The sequence below is a fragment of the Eriocheir sinensis genome, chromosome 39, assembly GCF_024679095.1.
Source record: "Eriocheir sinensis breed Jianghai 21 chromosome 39, ASM2467909v1, whole genome shotgun sequence".
In the NCBI taxonomy this organism is placed as follows: domain Eukaryota; kingdom Metazoa; phylum Arthropoda; class Malacostraca; order Decapoda; family Varunidae; genus Eriocheir; species Eriocheir sinensis.
The window spans coordinates 13842060-13862059 of record NC_066547.1 but is presented as its reverse complement, the minus strand read 5'-3'; the positions used below and the strand labels follow the sequence as shown (position 1 = coordinate 13862059).

The 20000-nt window shown below is 43.3% G+C and overlaps 1 protein-coding gene across 2 annotated transcripts in view; it reads left to right on the top strand.

Moving 5' to 3' along the window:
• LOC127009040 (sarcoplasmic reticulum histidine-rich calcium-binding protein-like) overlaps window positions 1–20000 on the top strand; it is a 68531-nt gene that overhangs the window by 21784 nt on the left and 26747 nt on the right. For both annotated transcript variants that reach the window (XM_050881714.1, XM_050881715.1), the window contains exons 2-5: window positions 12612–12819; window positions 15095–15270; window positions 17078–17275; window positions 17570–17685. In XM_050881714.1, the coding sequence (XP_050737671.1) occupies window positions 12612–12819; window positions 15095–15270; window positions 17078–17275; window positions 17570–17685 (698 nt within the window). The remainder of the gene's footprint in view (window positions 1–12611; window positions 12820–15094; window positions 15271–17077; window positions 17276–17569; window positions 17686–20000) is intronic.

Below are 20000 nucleotides of genomic sequence, written 5' to 3'. Positions count from 1 at the left end.
AGACTATTCATTCATTTATTTATCTATTATTATTTTTTTTTATCAGGCGTTCCAGGTCGAAGTGGATATTTGGATTGAAATTTTCGTTGTATTTATTCTTCTTCTTATCTATTTCTTTCCTGTTGGCTCGGAGGATTAACTCAAGAGGGATGTTTTCAAGGTGTTGTTATAAGGTTCCTCTTGAGAGCCTCTTGAGGAAACCACCACAGCCAAGGAGGAGGAGGAGGAGGAGGAGGAGGCTTAGGCACCCCAGAAGACATGTGGTCGACCAACCCCTCCATGTTTGGCGTATGTAGAGCAGCAGGAGGAGGAGGAGGAGGAGGAAGGGGGGCAGCAGAGGAGGGTGAAGAAATAAGGGAAAGAAGGAAGCGAAAATGGGAGACTATAAGGAAATGGAAATGGAGGAGGAAGGAACTAACGAAGAAAATTTGATATGGAGGAAGGAAGTTACAGGAAGACATGGGGAATAAAGAATAGGAAAAAGGAAAATAGGTTGAGGAGGAAGAAGAAGAAATGGTGTACAGTGACGGAAGAAAAAAATATCTACAGTGAAAAATAGATAAAATATAAAAAAGGAATGGAAGGAGGAAAGGAAGTAAGATAAAAAGGAAGAAAGAAAGCCGGGCGGGAGGAAGGACAGAAAGAATGAATAGAAAAATACGGATGAAAGAAGGAAGGAGGGGAGGAAGGAAATAAAGGAAATAGGGAAGGAAAAAAAAGAAGAAAAGAAGGAAGGAGGGAGAGAAAGGAAGAAGGGAAGGAAGGAAAAAAAGGAATGAACAGAAATTTAGAATGAAAAAAAAATGAAAATGATAAAAGAAAGAAGGAAAAAACGAAAGAAGGAATGAGAGAAATACATAACGAAAAAAGAAAGGAGAGAGAAAAGGAAAAAACGGAAGAGAGGCAGAGAAATAAAATGGAGATAAATGATAACGTAAAATGTACAAAATGCAAGAAATAACAAAGTAGGAAACCAAGTAACGAAAGAGAAGTAGAAAAAGAGACAAAACAACTAAGAAAGATAAATAAGAAAAAAAACAGTAACGAAAGAGGAATCGGAAGGAGACAAAAATCGATAGGAAAGATAAATACGAAGATAAGCAAATAAAGAAAAGGAAGGAGGGAGAGAGAAAAAAATAAAGAAAAAAAAGTATAAGGAAAACAATGCCCCGAAACTTGTAGAGGGAGAACCTGAAAACAGACAGACAGGAAGGATGTTAAAAAAAAGCTCATAGAAGGGAAGGAAGGAGGAAGCGAGAGGAAGGAAGGAAGGGAAGGAGGAAGGGAGGGAGGAGCGTTCTGCCAGACTACGGAGGGAGAGGATGTGGAGGAGGAGGAGGAGGAGGAAGAGAAGGAGGAGGAGGAGGAGGAGGAGGAGGGAAGGATTTGCGAAGAAAGGTGGTCTGGTTTTTCATCTCCCTCCTCCTCCTCCTCCTCCTCCTCCTCCTTCTCCATTTCGGACCTCTCTCACTACGCTTTTCAGAGAGAGAGAGAGAGAGAGAGAGAGAGAGAGAGAGAGAGAGAGAATTTAATATTAATCAGATAAAAATGGATGAGATGGAAATGTGTGTGTGTGTGTGTGTGTGTGTGTGTGTGTGTGTGTGTGTGTGTGTGTGTAGTAAGTTTGATGGGTGTTTAGGAAAAGTTATGAGCGTTCCCGTTAATGAGGTCATGTCACGTGACCCAGCCAGGCGTGTGGTGGCGGGTGCGCTCTCTCTCTCTCTCTCTCTCTCTCTCTCTCTCTCTCTCTGTTTGTTTTTGTTTCAGTAGTAGTAGTAGTAGTAGTAGTAGTAGTAGTAGTTATTGTTGTTGTTGTTGTGTCGTTTTCTCTTCAGTCATCATCTTTTCCTCCTCTTTCTACTTCTTCTTCTTCTTCTTCCTCTTCTTTTTTTGTTCTTGTTTTGTTCATCATCATCATCATCTTCTTTTTCTTCTTCTTCTTCATCTTCTTATCCTCCCCTTCCTCCTCCTCCTCCTCCTCCTCCTCCTCCTCCTTCGCTTGGAAAGAGGAGAAGGGGGAGGGACACGTGGCACCCGGCATCAGTGGCACCCGATGGAGGGCCGCCCAGCAGATGTCTTCCGGTGGCACGCACACACACACACACACACACACACACACACACACACACACACACACACACACACGTGGTCGTCTGAGTCATTCCCTTTTATCAGTTGCGTTGATAGACGTTTCTTAATATTGGTTACTTATCATTCCTCTCTCTCTCTCTCTCTCTCTCTCTCTCTCTCTCTCTCTCTCTCTCTCTCTCTCTCTCTCTCTCTCTCTTCTCGCTTTACCTTCCTCCCTCCCTCCCTCACACACGCCTCCTCTTTCCCTCCCCCCCTCCTTCCCTCCTCTTCTCCTCCCCCCCTCCTTCCCTCCTCTCCTCCTCCCCCCTCCTTCCCTCCTCTTCCCCTCCTCTTTCCCTTCACCCACCGCAGCACGCCGTGACCTGTCCAAGGAAGAAATATGTACGAACTCGTGCTACACAGAAGGAGGAGGAGGAGGAGGAGGAGGTGGAGGAGGAGGAGAAGGATGTGGTGGTGGTTGTGGTGGTGGTGATATTGGTGGTGAAAGAGGAGGTCGATAATGAAGCTAGAAGAAGAAAAAGGAGAAGAAGCAGAAGATGAAGAAGAAAAGAAAAAGAAGTAGAGAGAAGGAAAGTGGTGGAAAAAGAGCATAACGAAAAAGAAGAAAAGGAAAAGATTGAAGAGAAGGAGAACGAAAAAGAAAGAAAAGAGGAAAAGGAAGAAGAAAAAGTAGAGGAAGAGGAGTAGGAGAAATACAATTAGAAAACGAGGAGCTGTAAATGTTATTGGGAAGAGGAGGATAAAGAGAAAGAGGTGGAAGATGTGGAATAGGAGGAAAGAAAATAGAGGAAGAGAGAGGAGGAGGAAGAGGAGGAAATTAAAAACCCCATAATTTAACACCTCCCAAATATCCCCTTTTTTTCCCCTCTTATATAAATGGAAAAAGGGGAGGAAAAAAGGATGTAGAAGGAAGATAAAGAGGAGGAAATTAAAACCCCCATAATTTAACACCTCCCGAATATCCCCTTTTTTTCCCCTCTAATATAAATGGGAAAAGAGGAGGAAGAAAAGGGAGAGAGAGAAGATAAAGAGGAGGAGGAAGAGGAGGAAATTGAACCCCCATAATATATCACCTCCCTAATTGCTACCTCCCCTTTTTTGTCCTCATCGGCTTCCCTCAGCATTAGCTTCAACAGTAATGATAGTGATAATGACCTTGTTGTTTGCACGGTGAATGAGCTTGTCCGTAATACTGATTCGTGACGCTAATACCTCACCCCTGTATTTCATCGTAGGTAACAAATTTTAAACCCCATAATTTAATACCTCCCGAATATCCCTTTTGTTACCTCTAATATAAATGCAAAAAGGGAGAACAAAGGAGAGAAGGAAGATAAAGAGGAGTATTTCCATGGGTAGTTTATATGAGCCTAGTGATGCACCATGAACGCTTCTGCCACCATAGAGAAAGCACCATATAGAGAACCCGATAATAATATACTTATTACATATTACATACTTATCTTGAGGAAGAGAGGAAATTGAACCCCTAATAATACTGATAATACTTATTCATTACGCCGATACCTCATCCATGTATTTCATCATAGGTAACTAATCACTTATTCACTGGAATAATCGCCTCTCTACCTTGTTTTGTTGCGTGGTTCGACATGCTCAAACAGTCGGGGCTTACACACTCACATTTTAAAGGGGTTTCGTAGAGGTTGTGGGTATTTCCATGAGTAGCTTTATGAGGCTGGTGATAGTTTGACAAGGCTTCTGCACCGTGAATGTGAAAAGCGCGATAGAGAACCCGACTAATAATACTGCTTCATCACGCCAATACCTCATCCCTGTATTTCATCATAGGTAACTAATCTTAACCTTACTTATCTTACATGCTCGAATAATCGCCTCTCTACCTTGTTTTGTTGCGTGGTTCTACATGCTCAAACAGTCGGGGCTTACACACCTACATTTTAAAGGGGTTTCGTAGAGGTTGTGGGTATTTCCATGGTTAGCTTTATGAGGCTGGTGATAGTTTGACAAGGCTTCTGCACCGTGAATGTGAAAAGCGCGATAGAGAACCCGACTAATCTGTTTTGTGGCCTTAGAAAATACTTGTGAGCGTCGAAGGGTTTGAGAATGTGGGCTGTAACGAGAAGCTCCCTTTCGTCTTCTTCTTTTCCTTTACGGCCCTTCCCATCCTCTCTGGCCCTTGACGTTGAGTATTACTAAAGGTTAATTGATGGGTTATTTATAGTTGACAGACGCGTGTGTCTCTCTCTCTCTCTCTCTCTCTCTCTCTCTCTCTCTCTCTCTCTCTCTCTCTCTCTCTCTCTCTCTCAATGGTTTAGCTGTCGAAAGAAGAATGATTACTACGACAACTACTACTACTACTACTACTACTACTACTACTACTACTACTACAAGACATTAAACACCATTACCATCACCACCACAATCACCACCACAACATCATCACTACCACTACCCTCCACCCACCACCTTACCAACCTACCTATTGTCTTTGCGAACCCATATTAAAACCACCTTTAATACTACCCCCTCCTCCCCCCCCTCCTCCCCCTCCCCCACTGCCCCATCCCTCGCCATTTTCCGATTAGATACGTCGATACTCTGCCTGGGGATAATGAGGGGATGAAGAGGATGAGGGGATGAGGGGATGAGGATATAAGGATGATCCCCACGCAGATTGAAAGAAAGGGAATGAAGGAGGATTAAAAGAGGCTGAGGAAGGTTTAAGGAAAGGGATTTGAAGACTAGGGAGGAGAGAGAGAGAGAGAGGGGGGTAGGGGAATTACGGGTGACAGATTTCCCAGCCACCATCCTCCTCAACCACAACCTTGGGCGAAGCACGTGCCGTATCCTTCTCTCTCTCTCTCTCTCTCTCTCTCTCTCTCTCTCTCTCTCTCTCTCTGCTATGCTTCACCTCCCTTTAATATGTCCGTTGTCCTTAGTCCTCTTCCTCCTCCTCCTCCTCCTCCCTGTCCTCCTTCTCCTCCTTCATATATTTCTTCTCCATCTCCTTATTCCTCTTCCTCCTTCCACCTTCCTTCTTTTTTATCCAAGTCTTTTCCCTTTCATCTCGTAACACAGTTCTTGCTCCTCCTCCTCCTCCTCCTCCTCCTCCTCCTCCTCCTCCTTTCATCTTTCTCATTCCCTTCTTTCCTTCGTTTCCATTTGCCTCTTCCTCTTTTTCCCATCTTCTTTTGGTCTTGTAACCCCTTTCCTCCTCCTCCTCCTCCTCCTCCTCCTCTTTTCATCTTTCTCATCCCCTTCCTTCCTTCATCTTCATTTTCCTCTCCCTCTTTTTTTTCCACCTTTCGTTTTTCAACATCAGTCACTTACTTTTCGTCTCGCAATTCCCTTTCCTTCTCCTCCTCCTCCTCCTCCTCCTCCTCCTCCCCTAATTTCCTCTTCATCATTCTCTCACCTCCATCTTCTCCCTTTTCCTTCCTTTTACCAAGTCAATCTTTTCTCCCTTCATCTCAGCACCCTCATTCCTCTTCTTCCTCTTCTTCTCTTCTAATTTCCTCTCCTTCCTTTTCTCACTTCCAAGTTCCTCGATCTTTTCCTTCCTTTTACCAAATTTTGATCTTTCGAGAGATCTCTTCTTCTTTTTCTTCTTCTTCTTCTTCTTCTTCTTCTTCTTCTTCTTCTTTTTCTTCTTTTTCTTCTTCTGCTTCTATTTCTTTTTCTTCTTCTTTTTTCTTCTTCTTTTTCTTCTTTTTTCATCTTTTTTCTTTTTCTTCTCTTTTTCTTCTTCTTTTTCTTCTTCTTCTTCTTCTTCTTTTTCTTCTTCTACTTCTACTTCTTCTGACCTCCATCTTCATCTCCCTCTTTCATAATCTTACCAAACAAATCTTTTTTCCCTCTTCTTTTCTCTCTCGTCTTACCTCCCTTCCATCCTCTTCCACCTCCCTTTCCTCCTCCTCCTCCTCTTCCTTTTCCTCCTGCACTTCCTTTTCTCCCTAATCACCACCTCACCACCACTCCTTTTCAGCCTTATTTTCTTTCCTTCCCTTCCCTCCCGTCTCCCTATACAACCGGAAACCTGGTGGTGGTGGTGATGGTGGTGGTAGCGGTGGGGTGGGAAGGAGGGGGGGGGTCAATCCTGTCCTTACCCTCGGACCGCTAACTCGAGTAATTGAGGTCCCGCGTCCGATATGAATCACTGGGCCGTCCACACACCTGCTCTTTGTCCCTGGGCTGAGATTGTCCCCGCGGCCCCTTTGTTTACATCCACGGCCCAACATCCTCTGAGCTATTAATAGTAAGGAAAAATAGGTTTGTGAGAGGTATCAGAGGAGGAGGAAGAGGGGGTGGAGGGGAGGAAGGAAGGGATAGGAAGGGAAAGAAATGGAGAGGAGGGAGGGACGGGATAGTAAGTGAGAGAGAGAGGGATGCATGAGTATGGAGGTTAGTAAATATATGAGGAGAATAGAGGAGAGGAAAACAAAGAAAAATAAACGTGTTAATGACATTGATAAGGTAGAAAATGTGAAGCAAAATGACGTAAGGAGTAAGAAGAGGAAAGGAATGTGTCGGAATAGGTTATGAAGAGGGATATTGGGATAGTGCTTAGGGTAAAAACGGAAAGAAGAAGACGAAGAAGAAGAAGAGGAAGAAGAAAAAGAAGAAGAGAAAGAAGAAGAGGGGATAGAGAGAATGAGCCTCATCCATACACCCCCCCCCCCAAAAAAAAAAAAAAAAGATACAAACACAACATCGTAAAAAGTATAACTCGCACGTACAACATCAACCTTTTGACTCTCACATCAGCAAAATTAGGAAGGAGTCTTTTCCAGTAAGCAGTGTGAAACATGGAAAGGGAAAGGACTGTGTGTGTATGAAGGTTGATATGAAAGTAAGTAGAGTGGGAAAAAAATAGTATATACGAGACGGTAATAACTTTGGAAATATAGAAAGTGTGAAATAAGATGAGATATGGAGTGAGAAGAAGGGGACGATAGGAGATAATAAAAAAAGATAGAGGAGGAAAAAAGAAGATGCATGATAGAATGATTTTTTTTAAAGAAGTAAAAGTAAGTAGAAAAGTTAAAAAGGAGTACGTTAAAAGAGGGTGAAAGGAGATAATAAAAAAAGATAGAGGAGAAGGAAAAAGATACGCATGATTAGAATGATTTTAAAGAAGCGAGTAAGTGAAAAGTTCAATGAAATGCGGGGTACGTAAGAAAAGAGGAAGGAAATGAGGGAGATGCTGAAAGTCGAGTAATATTGAAAGAAAGGAAGATAAAAAAGTAAAAGAACAATGATTTTAATAAGGGCGAAAGTGAAAAGTTAAAAGATATGCGAAATAAAAGAAGAGTGGAAGAGAATGAGGGAGAAGGGTAAAGTTAAAATTATGCAGAAAGAAAGGAAGGAATGAGGAAAATAAGAGAAACGCAGAGAGACAGTGATTTTTAGATAACGAAAGTGGAAGGAAGGAAGGAAAATAAGAGAAATGCAGAAAGACAGTAATAATAAGATGAACGAATGTGAAAAATAAAAAAGACATGAGAAGAAAGAAGATACAGAGAGAATCAAAGAGAAGGAGAAAGTTTAAGTAATACAGGAAGGAAGAAACGAAAGAAAATAGAGAGCCATGGAGAGACGATAGATTAAAAAAAAACGAAAAAAAAGATGTAGAGAATGAAGAAGAATGGGAAAGTTGAAGTAATACAGGAAGCAAGGAAGAGAGGGAGGGAGGAAAGGAAGGAAGACAAGGGGAGCGGAAGAGAAGAGGGGGGATGAATGTCTGACGGATTGAGGGAGAAAGGGAGGAAAGAGGAAGGGTGTGGGAGGGAGAGAGGAAGTATTGGAGAAAGGAGGGTGAAGCAGAGATGGAAGTGTAGGTGAGAGCCGGCGCCCGTGAAATGTGACAGGAAGAGGAGGAGGAGGAGGAGGAGGAGGAGGAAGTGTAGAAGAGATTGAGGTAAGGTCGAGGAAGTGGAGGAAGAAGGTATGTGATTGCTTCCTCCTCCTCCTCCTCCTCCTCCTCCTCCTCCTCCTCCTCCTCCTCCTTTGTTAGTTGGTCCATATCCACCCTTATCTTGCTACTCAATTTTTCTTCCTCTACGTCGTGATTCTCTCTCTCTCTCTCTCTCTCTCTCTCTCTCTCTCTCTCTCTCTCTCTCTCTCTCTCTCTCTCTCTCTCCATTCCTTCATTCACATATTTACCTCTCTCGTTCTCCTCCTCCTCCTCCTCCTCCTCCCAGTCTCCTCCTTTTATCGCGGTTTCATCTCCCTTTCTCCCTCGCATCTCCCTCCATCAGCCCTTCCTTCCCATCTCCCTATCTACCCCCATCATCATCTCCCTCTCTTATGCCTTCCCTTTCTCAAATCTCCCTCTCCCATATTTGTATAACCCGCTATTCACGTCTTTCTCTCCTATTTCCTCTCTGCCATACATATTATCTTCCTCCTATACCTCCCCTTTTCATATATTTCTCTCTCCGTCTCTCTCCCACATAAATTCCCCTCCCATCACATCTCTCCTTATCTATCCGTCTCTCTATCATCTCCCTCCCATCCACTTCCCTTCCACACATCATCTCTCTCTCTCCCACATATATATCCCTCCTTTCCTCCCTCCCACACACTTCCACCTCTCTCTCCCACGACCTTCTCCTCCCACCCTTGTCTGGCCACTCCCACACGCCCCCTTTTCCTCCCCCTTCCCCCCCCTCTTGGTCGTCTGGCTGGCAGGGGGCGAGGGGGGCGGCAGGGGAAGGTTATTTTGAGAGCAGGGTACGCCTCTTGGTTATAGCTGGGTCTGGGATGAGCCTCGCCCTGTCTGTGTGTGTGTGTGTGTGTGTGTGTGTGTGTGTGTGTGTGTGTGTGTGTGTCTACGTGCCGGACTCCTACTATCGTGTTTTGTGGCGTTGTAGGGCAATGGTGTACGCTGCTGCTGCTACTACTGCTGTTACTACTACTGCTACTACTACTGCTACTACTGCTGACTACAAAATTTAATGTTACTAATGCTATGCTGTACTAATTACGACAAGAACAAGAACAGTAACAACTAGCTTTTTTTTTTCTTCTTTTTCTTTTTCGTCTTTGTATTTCTTCTTCTTCTTCTTCTTCTTCCTCTTGTCCCTATGCTTGTTTTTCTTCTTCTTGTTATTGTTCTTTTCTTGTCTTCCTTGTTCTTTTTGTCCTTTTTTTTCGTCTACCATTACTACTACTACAACTACTACAACTACAATAACCACAACTACTTCCGCCACCACCACTGCCGCCACCCCCTTGACCACCACCCTTGCAATGACCGTAGCACCCCAGCAAGGTCATACACGCTACATCTATACATGGTGGGTTCTTGACGTCGTAATGAGTGATAAGCTGTCAGGGAGTCGAGAAGTTGATGATGTAGACGGGTTAGGAGAGGAACATAGATTAAGGACCCTGCTGAAGAAGAGGTCAAAAGAAGAGGGTAGAGAATAAAGTAGAAGAAGGTAGAGAGATAGATAAAATACAGTGAGGTTATGAATCGAGTTAAAGAAGGAGAAAACAGGGATATTATGATGTAGTAGAGAGTTGGGAAGAAAGGGACATCGATAAAATAATACCCTGGATGACGACGAGAGAAAAAGTTAGAAGAAGAGGGTGGAGAAGAAGGTAGAAGAAGGCAGAGAGATAGATAAAACACTGTGAGGATATGGAGAAATTCAGGAAGAGAAAACAGGGAAATGGGAGGAAAGGAACATTGATAAGACCCTGGATGACGACGAGAGAAAAGGTCAGAAGAAGAGATTGTAGAAGAAGGTAGAAGAAGGTATAGGGATGCATAAAACATGGTGGGAATAAAGAAAAGTAACAGGCAGACGGTGTAGAGGGGAAAGAACAGATATTGATAAAAGGACAGTGAAGAAGACGAAGGAAAAGAGGATGCACAAGAAGATAGTAGAAGAGAGATACCTAGATGAAGATATTGAAGACAGAACAGGTAGATGATGATGCAGAGGAGGAGGGAAGGAACATAGATAAATGGAACTAGAAAAAAAAGAAAAAAAGATACAATAATATATACAAATAAAAGGAGAGAGAGAGAGAGAGAGAGAGAGAGAGAGAGAGAGAGAGAGAGAGAGAGAGAGAGAGAGAGAGAGAGAGAGAGAGAGAGAGAGAGAGAGAGGGGAGGCTGCGTTTAAGGATAATATTTACGAAGGGAGGATGCACATGAAAGAAGAGGGACACACACACACACACACACACACACACACACACACACACACACTGCTCGTGACTGGTTAGGACGCGAATACCGATGACTGTACTTAATTTTTTTTTTTTTTTTTTTTTTTTTGCCATTCTCTGCATATTTTTTTTCTTCTTAAGTTCGTCTCTCTGTATGTCTGTGTCTGTCTCTGTCTTTTATTGTTTCTCTTCCTCTTTATCCATTTACCTGTCGATCTATTTATCTATCTATCTGTATCTATTTCTACATCTATCTATCTTACTGTGATTCTTTTCCTCATCTATCTATCTATCTATATATATCCAGTTTTGTCTATCTCTTTATCTATCTATATATATCCAGTTTTGTCTATCTCTTTATCTATCTACCTATCTATATCTATCTATCTTTTTCTCTCTCCAAGTGTGACCTCCATAGCGTATTTCCTCTACTATACTTCCTATCTTCTATATCTTCCCTTCATTTTCTTTCTCTCTCCCTCTCTCACCCGTCCCGTTACATCTCTCTTTATCTATCTATCTCTCTGTCTACCTATCTATCCATCTATCATCTTCCTCCCATCTATAATGTATAATAAAGCGTGTATCATCTCTTATAATTATATGGTCAGTTCCACATTTTGTAAGATCAGCTCATTATTGTGGCGGGCAGCGAAGGGGATAAAGAAAGGGATAGAAAGATATAGAGAGAGGGATAGAAAGGGATGATTAGGGCCAGAGATAAAAAAAGAGAGAAAGATGTATAGGGACAGACAGGGATAAACAGATATAAAGGAACAGAAAAAAAAGATCGAAAGAAAGGGATAGAAAGATATAGAGAGAGGGATAGAAAGGGATAATTAGGGTCAGAGAGAGAAAAAAAAGAGAAAGATGTATAGGGACAGATAGGGATAAACAGATAGAAAGGAACAGAAAAAAAAGGATCGAAAGAAAGGGATAGAAAGATATAGAGAGAGGGATAGATAGGGATGATTAGGGACAGATAGGGATAGACAGATACAGGGATAGAAACATATAGAGGAATAGATAAGAATGATTAGGATAGACAAAAAAGAGATAGAAAGATTTATTGGGACATATTGGGATAGACAGAAAAAGGAATAGAAAAAAGGGATAGAAAGATAATAAAGGCTTGAGAAGGTTTAATTTCGTCAACTTGCAGAATCAATTACTTTAGACGTTCATGACTATTTTGTTATTTTTTGTTGTTTTTCCGTTTTTTTTTTTTTTTTTTTTTTTTGGCGTGTAATATTTGGCTCGTCTCCCAGTGTGTGTGTGTGTGTGTGTGTGTGTGTGTGTGTGTGTGTATCAGAGAGAGAGAGAGAGAGAGAGAGAGAGAGAGAGACTGTTGGCTTAAAAATTTGCAAGGTGGCACGCTTTTAAGATTAATACCACCTGACAGAGAGAGAGAGAGAGAGAGAGAGAGAGAGAGAGAGAGAGAGAGAGAGAGATTCTGGTGTCCAATAAAAATACTTGTAACGAGATGGATGGACGCGTGTCAGCTTCCTTCCCCTTGGCCGGGACTCGAACCCTGGGCCACTTTTAGCCAAGTAGCAACACTATCCATTACACCACCTAGCCACCTGACCCTTGGGGCAACACAGTGCTAGCCCCCTACTGTGTGTGTACATATGCGTCGTCACGTGTGTGTGTGTGTGTGTGTGTGTGTGTGTGTGTGTGTGTGTGCGCAAGTTTTGTTGTTTGCTTGTGTGAATGTTTGTTTGTTTATCTTTGTTTGTCTGTTTCTTTGTGTGTGAAAGTATGGATACATGTATGTATGTATATTTGTGTGTATGATTACGATTTTGTCATTCAGAGTGTGTACGTAAATTAAAAAAATGCTTACGAGATCTTACCTATGTGTTGGCGTGTTGGTGTTGGTGGGGCCAGGCGTGCTGGGCGGGTTGGTCCTGGAGGGGGGGGGGGGGTCTGTGTGGGGGAGGGGGCGTGGTGGTAGGGGTGGTGATTGTTTCGGGGTCTGGGAGGTAGGTTAGTCCATGGTTGAAGAAGCACCAGGTAGTCTCGATCCCCCTTACCTCACCACTCTGCGCATTTTAAGTGACGTCACAGGATATATGAGCTTGGAGGAAGAAATGAATGAGAGGGCATGACGTTACAGAAGTGAGGCAGTCTTGCTTCATTGCTCTTTTTGCCCCGCTCCCTCCTTCGGGCTGGTCGATAAATGGGTACCTGGGGAGACCTGTGGATGGTAAACTGTGGTAACCCGGATGTTTTGCTTTGTGTGGTGTATGTATTAGAATCATGTTTTGCACACAATATTCTTATTCATACTTCCAGTCTTGTATTTCTATTTCCCACAATGTGTATAAACTTGTGTTCGTTTTCCTGTGCAGGGTCGTGCGTGTGTTACTTCCCCGGGGAGCTGCAGGGCGTGTGGGAGACTCAGGTGACCAGCGAGGGCTTCCAGGGAGTGATTGGCGGCAGGCGGGGCGTGGCGGCGGCGTCCATCACCTACCAGAACATCACGATCCACAACGACGTCGTGCAGGAGTGGGGCGTGTGTCACCGGAGGCGGGACGACACCGTGATCCTGGCCGACAGGTGTGTGTGTGTGTGTGTGTGTGTGTGTGTGTGTTACATAGTTGTAGCATAATGTCACATGAACAGGTCATAGTGACTTTATCACCAAATAGAAATACTAATAGATGCTTTGGTCCCTATACCACTCTTTGTTAAGTACGTACATACACATCATGTCTCCACCGGGCCCGAGGTTCGAACTCATGGACCAAGTGCGCTAAAAACGATTGCCGCCCAACGTGTGCCTCGAACTGCTCGAACCCACGACCCTGAAATTAAGTCTCATGCTCTACCGACTGAGCTAGCCGGGCAATCCTGAGAGAGAGAGAGAGAGAGAGAGAGAGAGAGAGATCTGCTTATTTTCTAGAAGGGAGTTGATTCTTTATCACAGAAAATGAGAAAATCGTATGAACAGGAACTTTAAAAATTTTGAGTTTACAAGAAAGGTTTATACCTGGTCAAAGGAATTTTAAATATTTTTATGAGAATGAGATGTCAGTGCAGTGGTCCCAAACCTTTCTGGTTGCCGCCTTAAATACAGTCTTCTATATGTAATGCTTTCAGATATTTATGATTTTATCCTCCGCCTCCTCGATGTCTGCTCGGTAGACGAGTATTATACGTGAATGCTACGCACATAATGTGCCGTACTTCATGTGTGTGGGTGCTTTATTGCGACGCTGCTTTTGTTAGTATGTGTTCAGGAGAATCTTCATGCTGTTCCACTGAAGTCATTGAACTTCATTATTGAAAAATCTAAATTTGACATACCTGTTAATTACTATAAATCGGCCTTTATAGTATGATGTAACTATAATTATGGCTATTATCCAAGACCCTCCAGCGACCCTCAGAAACACTCGTAACCCTCATTTGGGTCGCGGCCTTGGGTTTGGGAGCCACTGTGCTAAGGTAATGTACTTTATTCCTCTCTCTCTCTCTCTCTCTCTCTCTCTCTCTCTCTCTCTCTCTCTCTCTCTCTCTCTCTCAATACATAGATATGAATATGGAGAGAGAGAGAGAGAGAGAGAGAGAGGATAAACTGCATTACCCAAACTTATTCCTCTTATAGAAATATTTAAAATTTCTTTGACCAAGAATAAACCTTTCTTGTAAACACAAGATTCTTCGAGTTCCTGTTCATACGATTTTCTAATAGTCTGTAATAAAGAATCATATATATATATATATATATATATATATATATATATATATATATATATATATATATATATATATATATATATATATATATATATATATATATATATATATATATATATCTATATATATATATATCACACAAACACACACACACACACACACACACACACACACACACACACACACACACACACACACACACACACACAACCCTCCTCCCCCTCTAGTGTAGCCTATTTAGTATTATAGTTTATTGTATTTCTAATTTGTATATTTTCAGCCTAACGGCTGCCATACTTTAATAAACCTATTATTATTATTATTATTATTATTATTATTATTATTATTATTATTATTATTATTATTATTATTACACACACACACACACACACACACACACACACACACTGTCCAGTATGGTCCAGCCCATCTCTCTCCATTCCTTCCCTTTGTCATTTCCTCCCCTTCTCTCCTCCTTCACCCTTATTCTCCCCCTTCACCTTTTCCTTCCTCTTCACCCACGCTTTCTCCTCTCACCCTTTCTATTCCCCTTCATCCCTATTCTTTCCCTTCACATCCTCTCTGTTTCTCTTCACCTCTTTTTTTTCTCATCACTCCTCTCCCCTTCATCCCTTCTCTCCCCCTTCACCCTTGCTCTCCCCCTTCACCTCTTCTCTCTCTATCCCCCCTTTCTCTCTCTCCATCCCGTCTCTCTATCCACCCTTTGTCTCTTTCTCTCTACCCTTCTCTCTCAATGTAATCCACCCCTTTTATCTCTCTCTCTCTCTCTCTCTCTCTCTCTCTCTCTCTCTCTCTCTCTCTCTCTCTCTCTCTCTCTCTCTCTCTCTCTCTCTCTCTCTCTCTCTCCCCTAACGTAACACCTATTTTTAAGAAAGGAGAAAAAAAAAAAAATTGACTCCTTTAAAAACAAGCTCGACCCACACTTCCTTCAACTTAATGCAAAGTTTTGGAGCCATCTGATTAATGTAGAATCACTTAAGTTGAAGGACAGATCACCTAGTCTGGACCATGGGGTCTGTGTGGTCTGCTTTTCTATGTAAATCTATGGAACCCCCCCCCCCCCCTTCTCTTTCTTCATCCCCCTCACCCCGCCCTTCCCTCATCCTCGCAGCACCGGTGTAAGCCAGTGCTACAAATGCGTGAGTCTTCGCCTTGTGGCCGCCCAGGTGCTACAAGTGTGGACGCCCGGCCTGCAAAAATGCTTCACCTCGGAGGACACGGCCTTCCAAACCTGCCCCACACCTGCACAGATTGCCGAGAACCGCGCCACGCTGCTCATGCTCTATAGTGAGTGTGTGTGTGTGTGTGTGTGTGTTTCTCATTTTCTTTTATTTAACTATACTTGAAGAAAGGAATGGAGTCTGTTAGGTTTAGTATTTGTTTGTATTTTCTCCTCCTCCTCCTCCTCTTTGAATCGTCTTTTGTTGTGCTTGATACCTACTCTCTCTCTCTCTCTCTCTCTCTCTCTCTCTCTCTCTCTCTCTCTCTCTCTCTCTCTCTCTCTCTCTCTCTCTCTCTCTCTCTCTCTCTCTCTCTCTCTCTCTCTCTCTCTCTCTCTCTCTCTCTCTCTCTCTCTCTCTCTCTCTCTCTCTCTCTCTCTCTCTCTCTCTCTCACCTCCTCCCTTCCTCTCACATCCTTCCTCCTTTCCTCCTCTCTCCCTCCCTTCCCTCCTCTCATATTTTACCTCCCTCTCCTCTCCTCTCTGTGTATCCTTTTATCTCTTCTCTCTTAACTTCTCCATCTCATCTTTTATTTTTTTCTCTCTTACTTAATTTTCTACAGCTCCTTTTCATTTATTTTACTATTTCTGCATTTTCTAAGTCACCTTTTATTTTCCTTTCTGTTTCTGCATTTCATCTTATTCTTCTCTTCCTCCCATTCCTATATCATCTTTCTTCCATATTTATACTTTTTTATCATTCCTTCTTAAACCAAGTCTTCATCTCTTTATATCTCCTCCTTCTTCTCATCCTATATCAATTTTCTTTCATTTGTTTACCTTTTTCACAGTCTGCTGATCACCTCTTCACGTCGTAACTCTATTTTCTTCCTTCTTTCCTTTTGTGATCTTCCTTAATTTTCTTTGCCATTATTTTTTCATTTTTGCGACCCTCGTTCCCATCTTGGTATTCCTCCTTCTTTGCTTCCTTCCTTCTCTTTCTTTATTTCTGTTTTCTTTTTTTCTTTGCTACCCTCTTTTCTTTCCTCCCTCCTCTTCCTTCCTTCCTTCGTTCCTTTCTTCCTTCTTTTCTTACTGCCTTCCTTCCTTCCTTTCTTTCTTTCTTTCTTTCTTCGTTCCTTCCTTTCTTTCCTCCTCTTCCTTCCTTTCTTTCTTCCTTCCTTTCTTTCTTCCTTCCTTCCTTTCTTCCCTCCTTCCTGTCTTCTCTACACATTCTTTCCTCCTTTTCTACCTCCCTCCTTTTTTTCTTCCTTTTCACATATCCTGCTCTTCCTTCCTTTTATATCCCTTCTCCTTCACTTTCAATATCATCATCATCATCAACATCGTTAATCATCACAAGCATCCCATCCTGCGCTCCACTCACTTACCTCATCATCCCACCTCACCTTAATTACTCTTACCTACATGCACACCTGAAAATACCCCTCACTTTATCCCCCCTTCAATCCTTCCCTCCACACACCACCTTCTCCTATCCCGCCCTCGATAATGGCCTTGACCTTAGCTATGCCTATTTTCATCTCGTTTGATCTCTCTCACCTGTTCTCCGTCTCCTTCCACACCTGGGTAAGCCTCCTCTTCTCTCCCTTCTCTCTCTCTCTCTCTCTTACTGTCACTTGAAGGTGGTACTTGAGTTCTTATCCTCTCTGCCGCCCATGCCCTTACGCCCGTCCTTTTGGTGTCCTTGAGTGAGTGGCCAAGCCCTCAACTCTCACATTCTCTCACTCTTGCTATCTCTCTGTTTCTCTCTATGTTTCTGTCTGTGTCTGTTTCTCTGTCTCGATCTGTTTCCCCTCACCTTCCCCTCCCTTCTACAGCATCCTATCACATCCCTCTTCCACCCAGACACCCCCCTCCTCCACCTTCACTCCCCGTCACGTAACATTCTCCCCGCCTCCCTCCACCCACAGAGAGTCGCTCGGTGTGGGGTGAGCCTGAGGTGCGGGTGGTGGGGTGTCCTTTCGACGGCCGCTACACCTTCACCTACGAGCGGGCCGGGGGGGCGGGGGGGTCCTGCTCCCTCCCTACCTCCGAGATGTCCAACTGCCCCCACGGGTTTGGCTACAACGTGACCTATCGAGACTGTTCCTTCAGCGCCGTCCCCTTCAGTGAGTAGAGCAGATATTTTTTTAGTGTGTGTGTGTGTGTGTGTGTGTTGAGTCTGAGTAAGGGATATGTTACTGTGTGTGAGCTGAAGTGTACTTAAGGGAGACGAGATGACCCAAAGTAAGCTAAGGTGAGCCGAGGTGAGCTGAGGTGAACTGAAGGGAGACGAGATGAGCCAAAGTAAGCTAAGGTGAGCCGAGATGAGCTGAGGTGAACTAAAGGGAGACGAGATGAGCCAAAGTAAGCTAAGATGAGCCGAGGTGAGCTGAGGTGAGCGTGACTTTCTCCTCCTCCAGGCCGCGGGTTGCAGTGCCTGGGATCGTGGCCCGGGGAGGACGGCCACAACTACCTGGCTGTGCGGGACGTCAGTGTGTCAGAGGACCAGCCTCACCTGCCCCGGTACAGGTGTGGGGTAAGTCTTTCTTTTCTTTTATAATCATTTCTCATTTTCTTTTCCTTTCGCCTTCACTTTGTGCCCATTCATCTCATCGTTTTCCTCCTCCCTCCTTCCTTCTTTCCTTTCTTCCTTCATCACACATTCTCCCTCCTTCCTTCTTTCCTTTCTTCCTTCATTACACATTCTCCCTCCTTCCTTCTTTCCTTTCTTCCTTCCTTACACATTCTCCCTCCTTCCTTCTTTCCTTTCTTCCTTCATTACACATTCTCCCTCCTTCCTTCTTTCCTTTCTTCCTTCATTACACATTCTCCCTCCTTCCTTCTTTCCTTTCTTCATATTAGTCTTCATCAATAATAATGTGGCTGATGTATCGTTTTTTCACCCATATTTCAAGGCGTGTTTAGTTAGTGTTGATTTTTTTAATTATTATTCTTTACGACTGAGTTTACGACTGAGGAGAGTTTGGAACATGCACCTCTCCTCCCGAAATTGACCTCTCTTTTGGCCACTCCTCTCAACTCTTTTTATAGGAACATTGATTTGCGGGCTTTCTTTCATTGTTGTTTTCTTTATTTTTTTTGCCCTTGATCCGTCTCCTTTACTGTAAAAAAAAAAAAAAGTCTTAGCTCCGTGAATATCCAACACTCGTAACTATCTCCGTCCCAGCGATGGAATTAAAAAGCCAAATTAGCCACATAACTGATAATGAGTGTTAATACGACGTCTGTTCACCTCTCTTCCTGCCATCCTCAGTTTGTTCAGTCTCTTACACCCCCTTCACACACCTCTATGACCTCCATATATAATTGTTTTCTTTATTGCGTGCGTTTTATTAGATTTTGTTTCCGTGTCTTGTTCTGTTTTGTTTTGTTCAATCTAATACACCCCCTTCACACACCTCTATAACCTCCATATGCAATCGTTTTCTTTATTATTTGCGTTTTATTAGATTTTGTTTTGTTTTGTTCAATCTAATACACCCCCTTCACACACCTCTATAACCTCCATATGCAATCGTTTTCTTTATTATTTGCGTTTTATTAGATTTTGTTTTCTTCTTTCAGTTTTCAATTCGTGTAGTTATTCATTTTTTTCTTTCCATCCGTCCATTCTAATCTCTATCTTTTCTTTCTCATCACTCTTTTTACCTTCTCTTCTCCTTTTCTTTTCATTCTTCTACTTTCTATCCCATCTTCTTCCCTTCCTCTTCCTTATACTTCCTTTCTGTCCACTCTCTTTATCCTCACTCCTCCATCTTCCCTCTCTTCCCTTCCTTTCACCTGCCTCTCCTTTCTTTTTTCCTCCCTGTTTTCCCCTTTCCGTTTTCCTTCTTTTCCCTTCATTTGCTTTCTTTCCCTTTGTTTCCTCCCCGTCGTGTCCTTCCCTTCCCTTTTCCTTCCTTCTCTTATTTTCTCTGCTTCCTCTCACCTTTAGTTCCTTCGTTCTGCTTTTCCTCGTTTCTTTACTGCTTGTCTTTTTCCTCTTTCCTCCTTGACCTAAAACTTGATCACTCCCTTTTTTTTTTTTGCCTCTTCATGCTCCGTCCATCTTCATTATCTCCCTTCTTCATCTTTTCCGCATTTTTTCCCCTTATATATTTTTTTCATCTTCCCCTCACTCTCCATCCCTTTCACTACCACCACCATCACCACCACCATTGCCATTACTTATTTTTCTTGTTTTCCTCACATTCTTGCAGTTTTTCCTTTCCCCACTTTTTTCCCTTTGCATTTTCCTTTTTTACGTCCTTACCTTTATCTCTTTCCCTCCTGTGTCTCCGTCCTTCCCTCCATTCTTCTCACTCTCCTTCCCTTTCTCTTTCCCCTCTCCCTCCATTCATCCCTCTCTCCTTCCCTCTCCTCCTCCATTCATCCCTCTCTCCTTCTCTTTTTCCCCTCTCCCTCTCCCTCCATTCATCCCTCTCTCCTTCCCTTTCTCTCTCAGTGCACCCTTTCTTCCATCCTTCCTCATTATCTCCCTATCTTCCTTTCTCTCCCTCCCTCTCCCACTACCCTTCCCTCCCTTATCCATAATTCTTATCTCCACACCAGATGCATCTCTTCCTACTCTCCCTTTCCCTCCCTCGCCTACCCTCCCTCCCCTCCGTCCCCCTCCTTACAGACTGGGAATGTGGAAAGTAGATAATTAGTGATAGACCCACCAATGAATGTTAAGGGAGGGGGGTAGGGGGTTCAAGGGGAGAGGGGAGGGGGTTAGAGGGGGAGAGGGTAGAGAGGGGAGGGGGGATGGAAAGGTAAGAGAAGGTGAAGTAGCATCAGGTGTAAGCATCATTAACGGGATTAATTGGGTGTGTACGGGGTGGTGGTGGT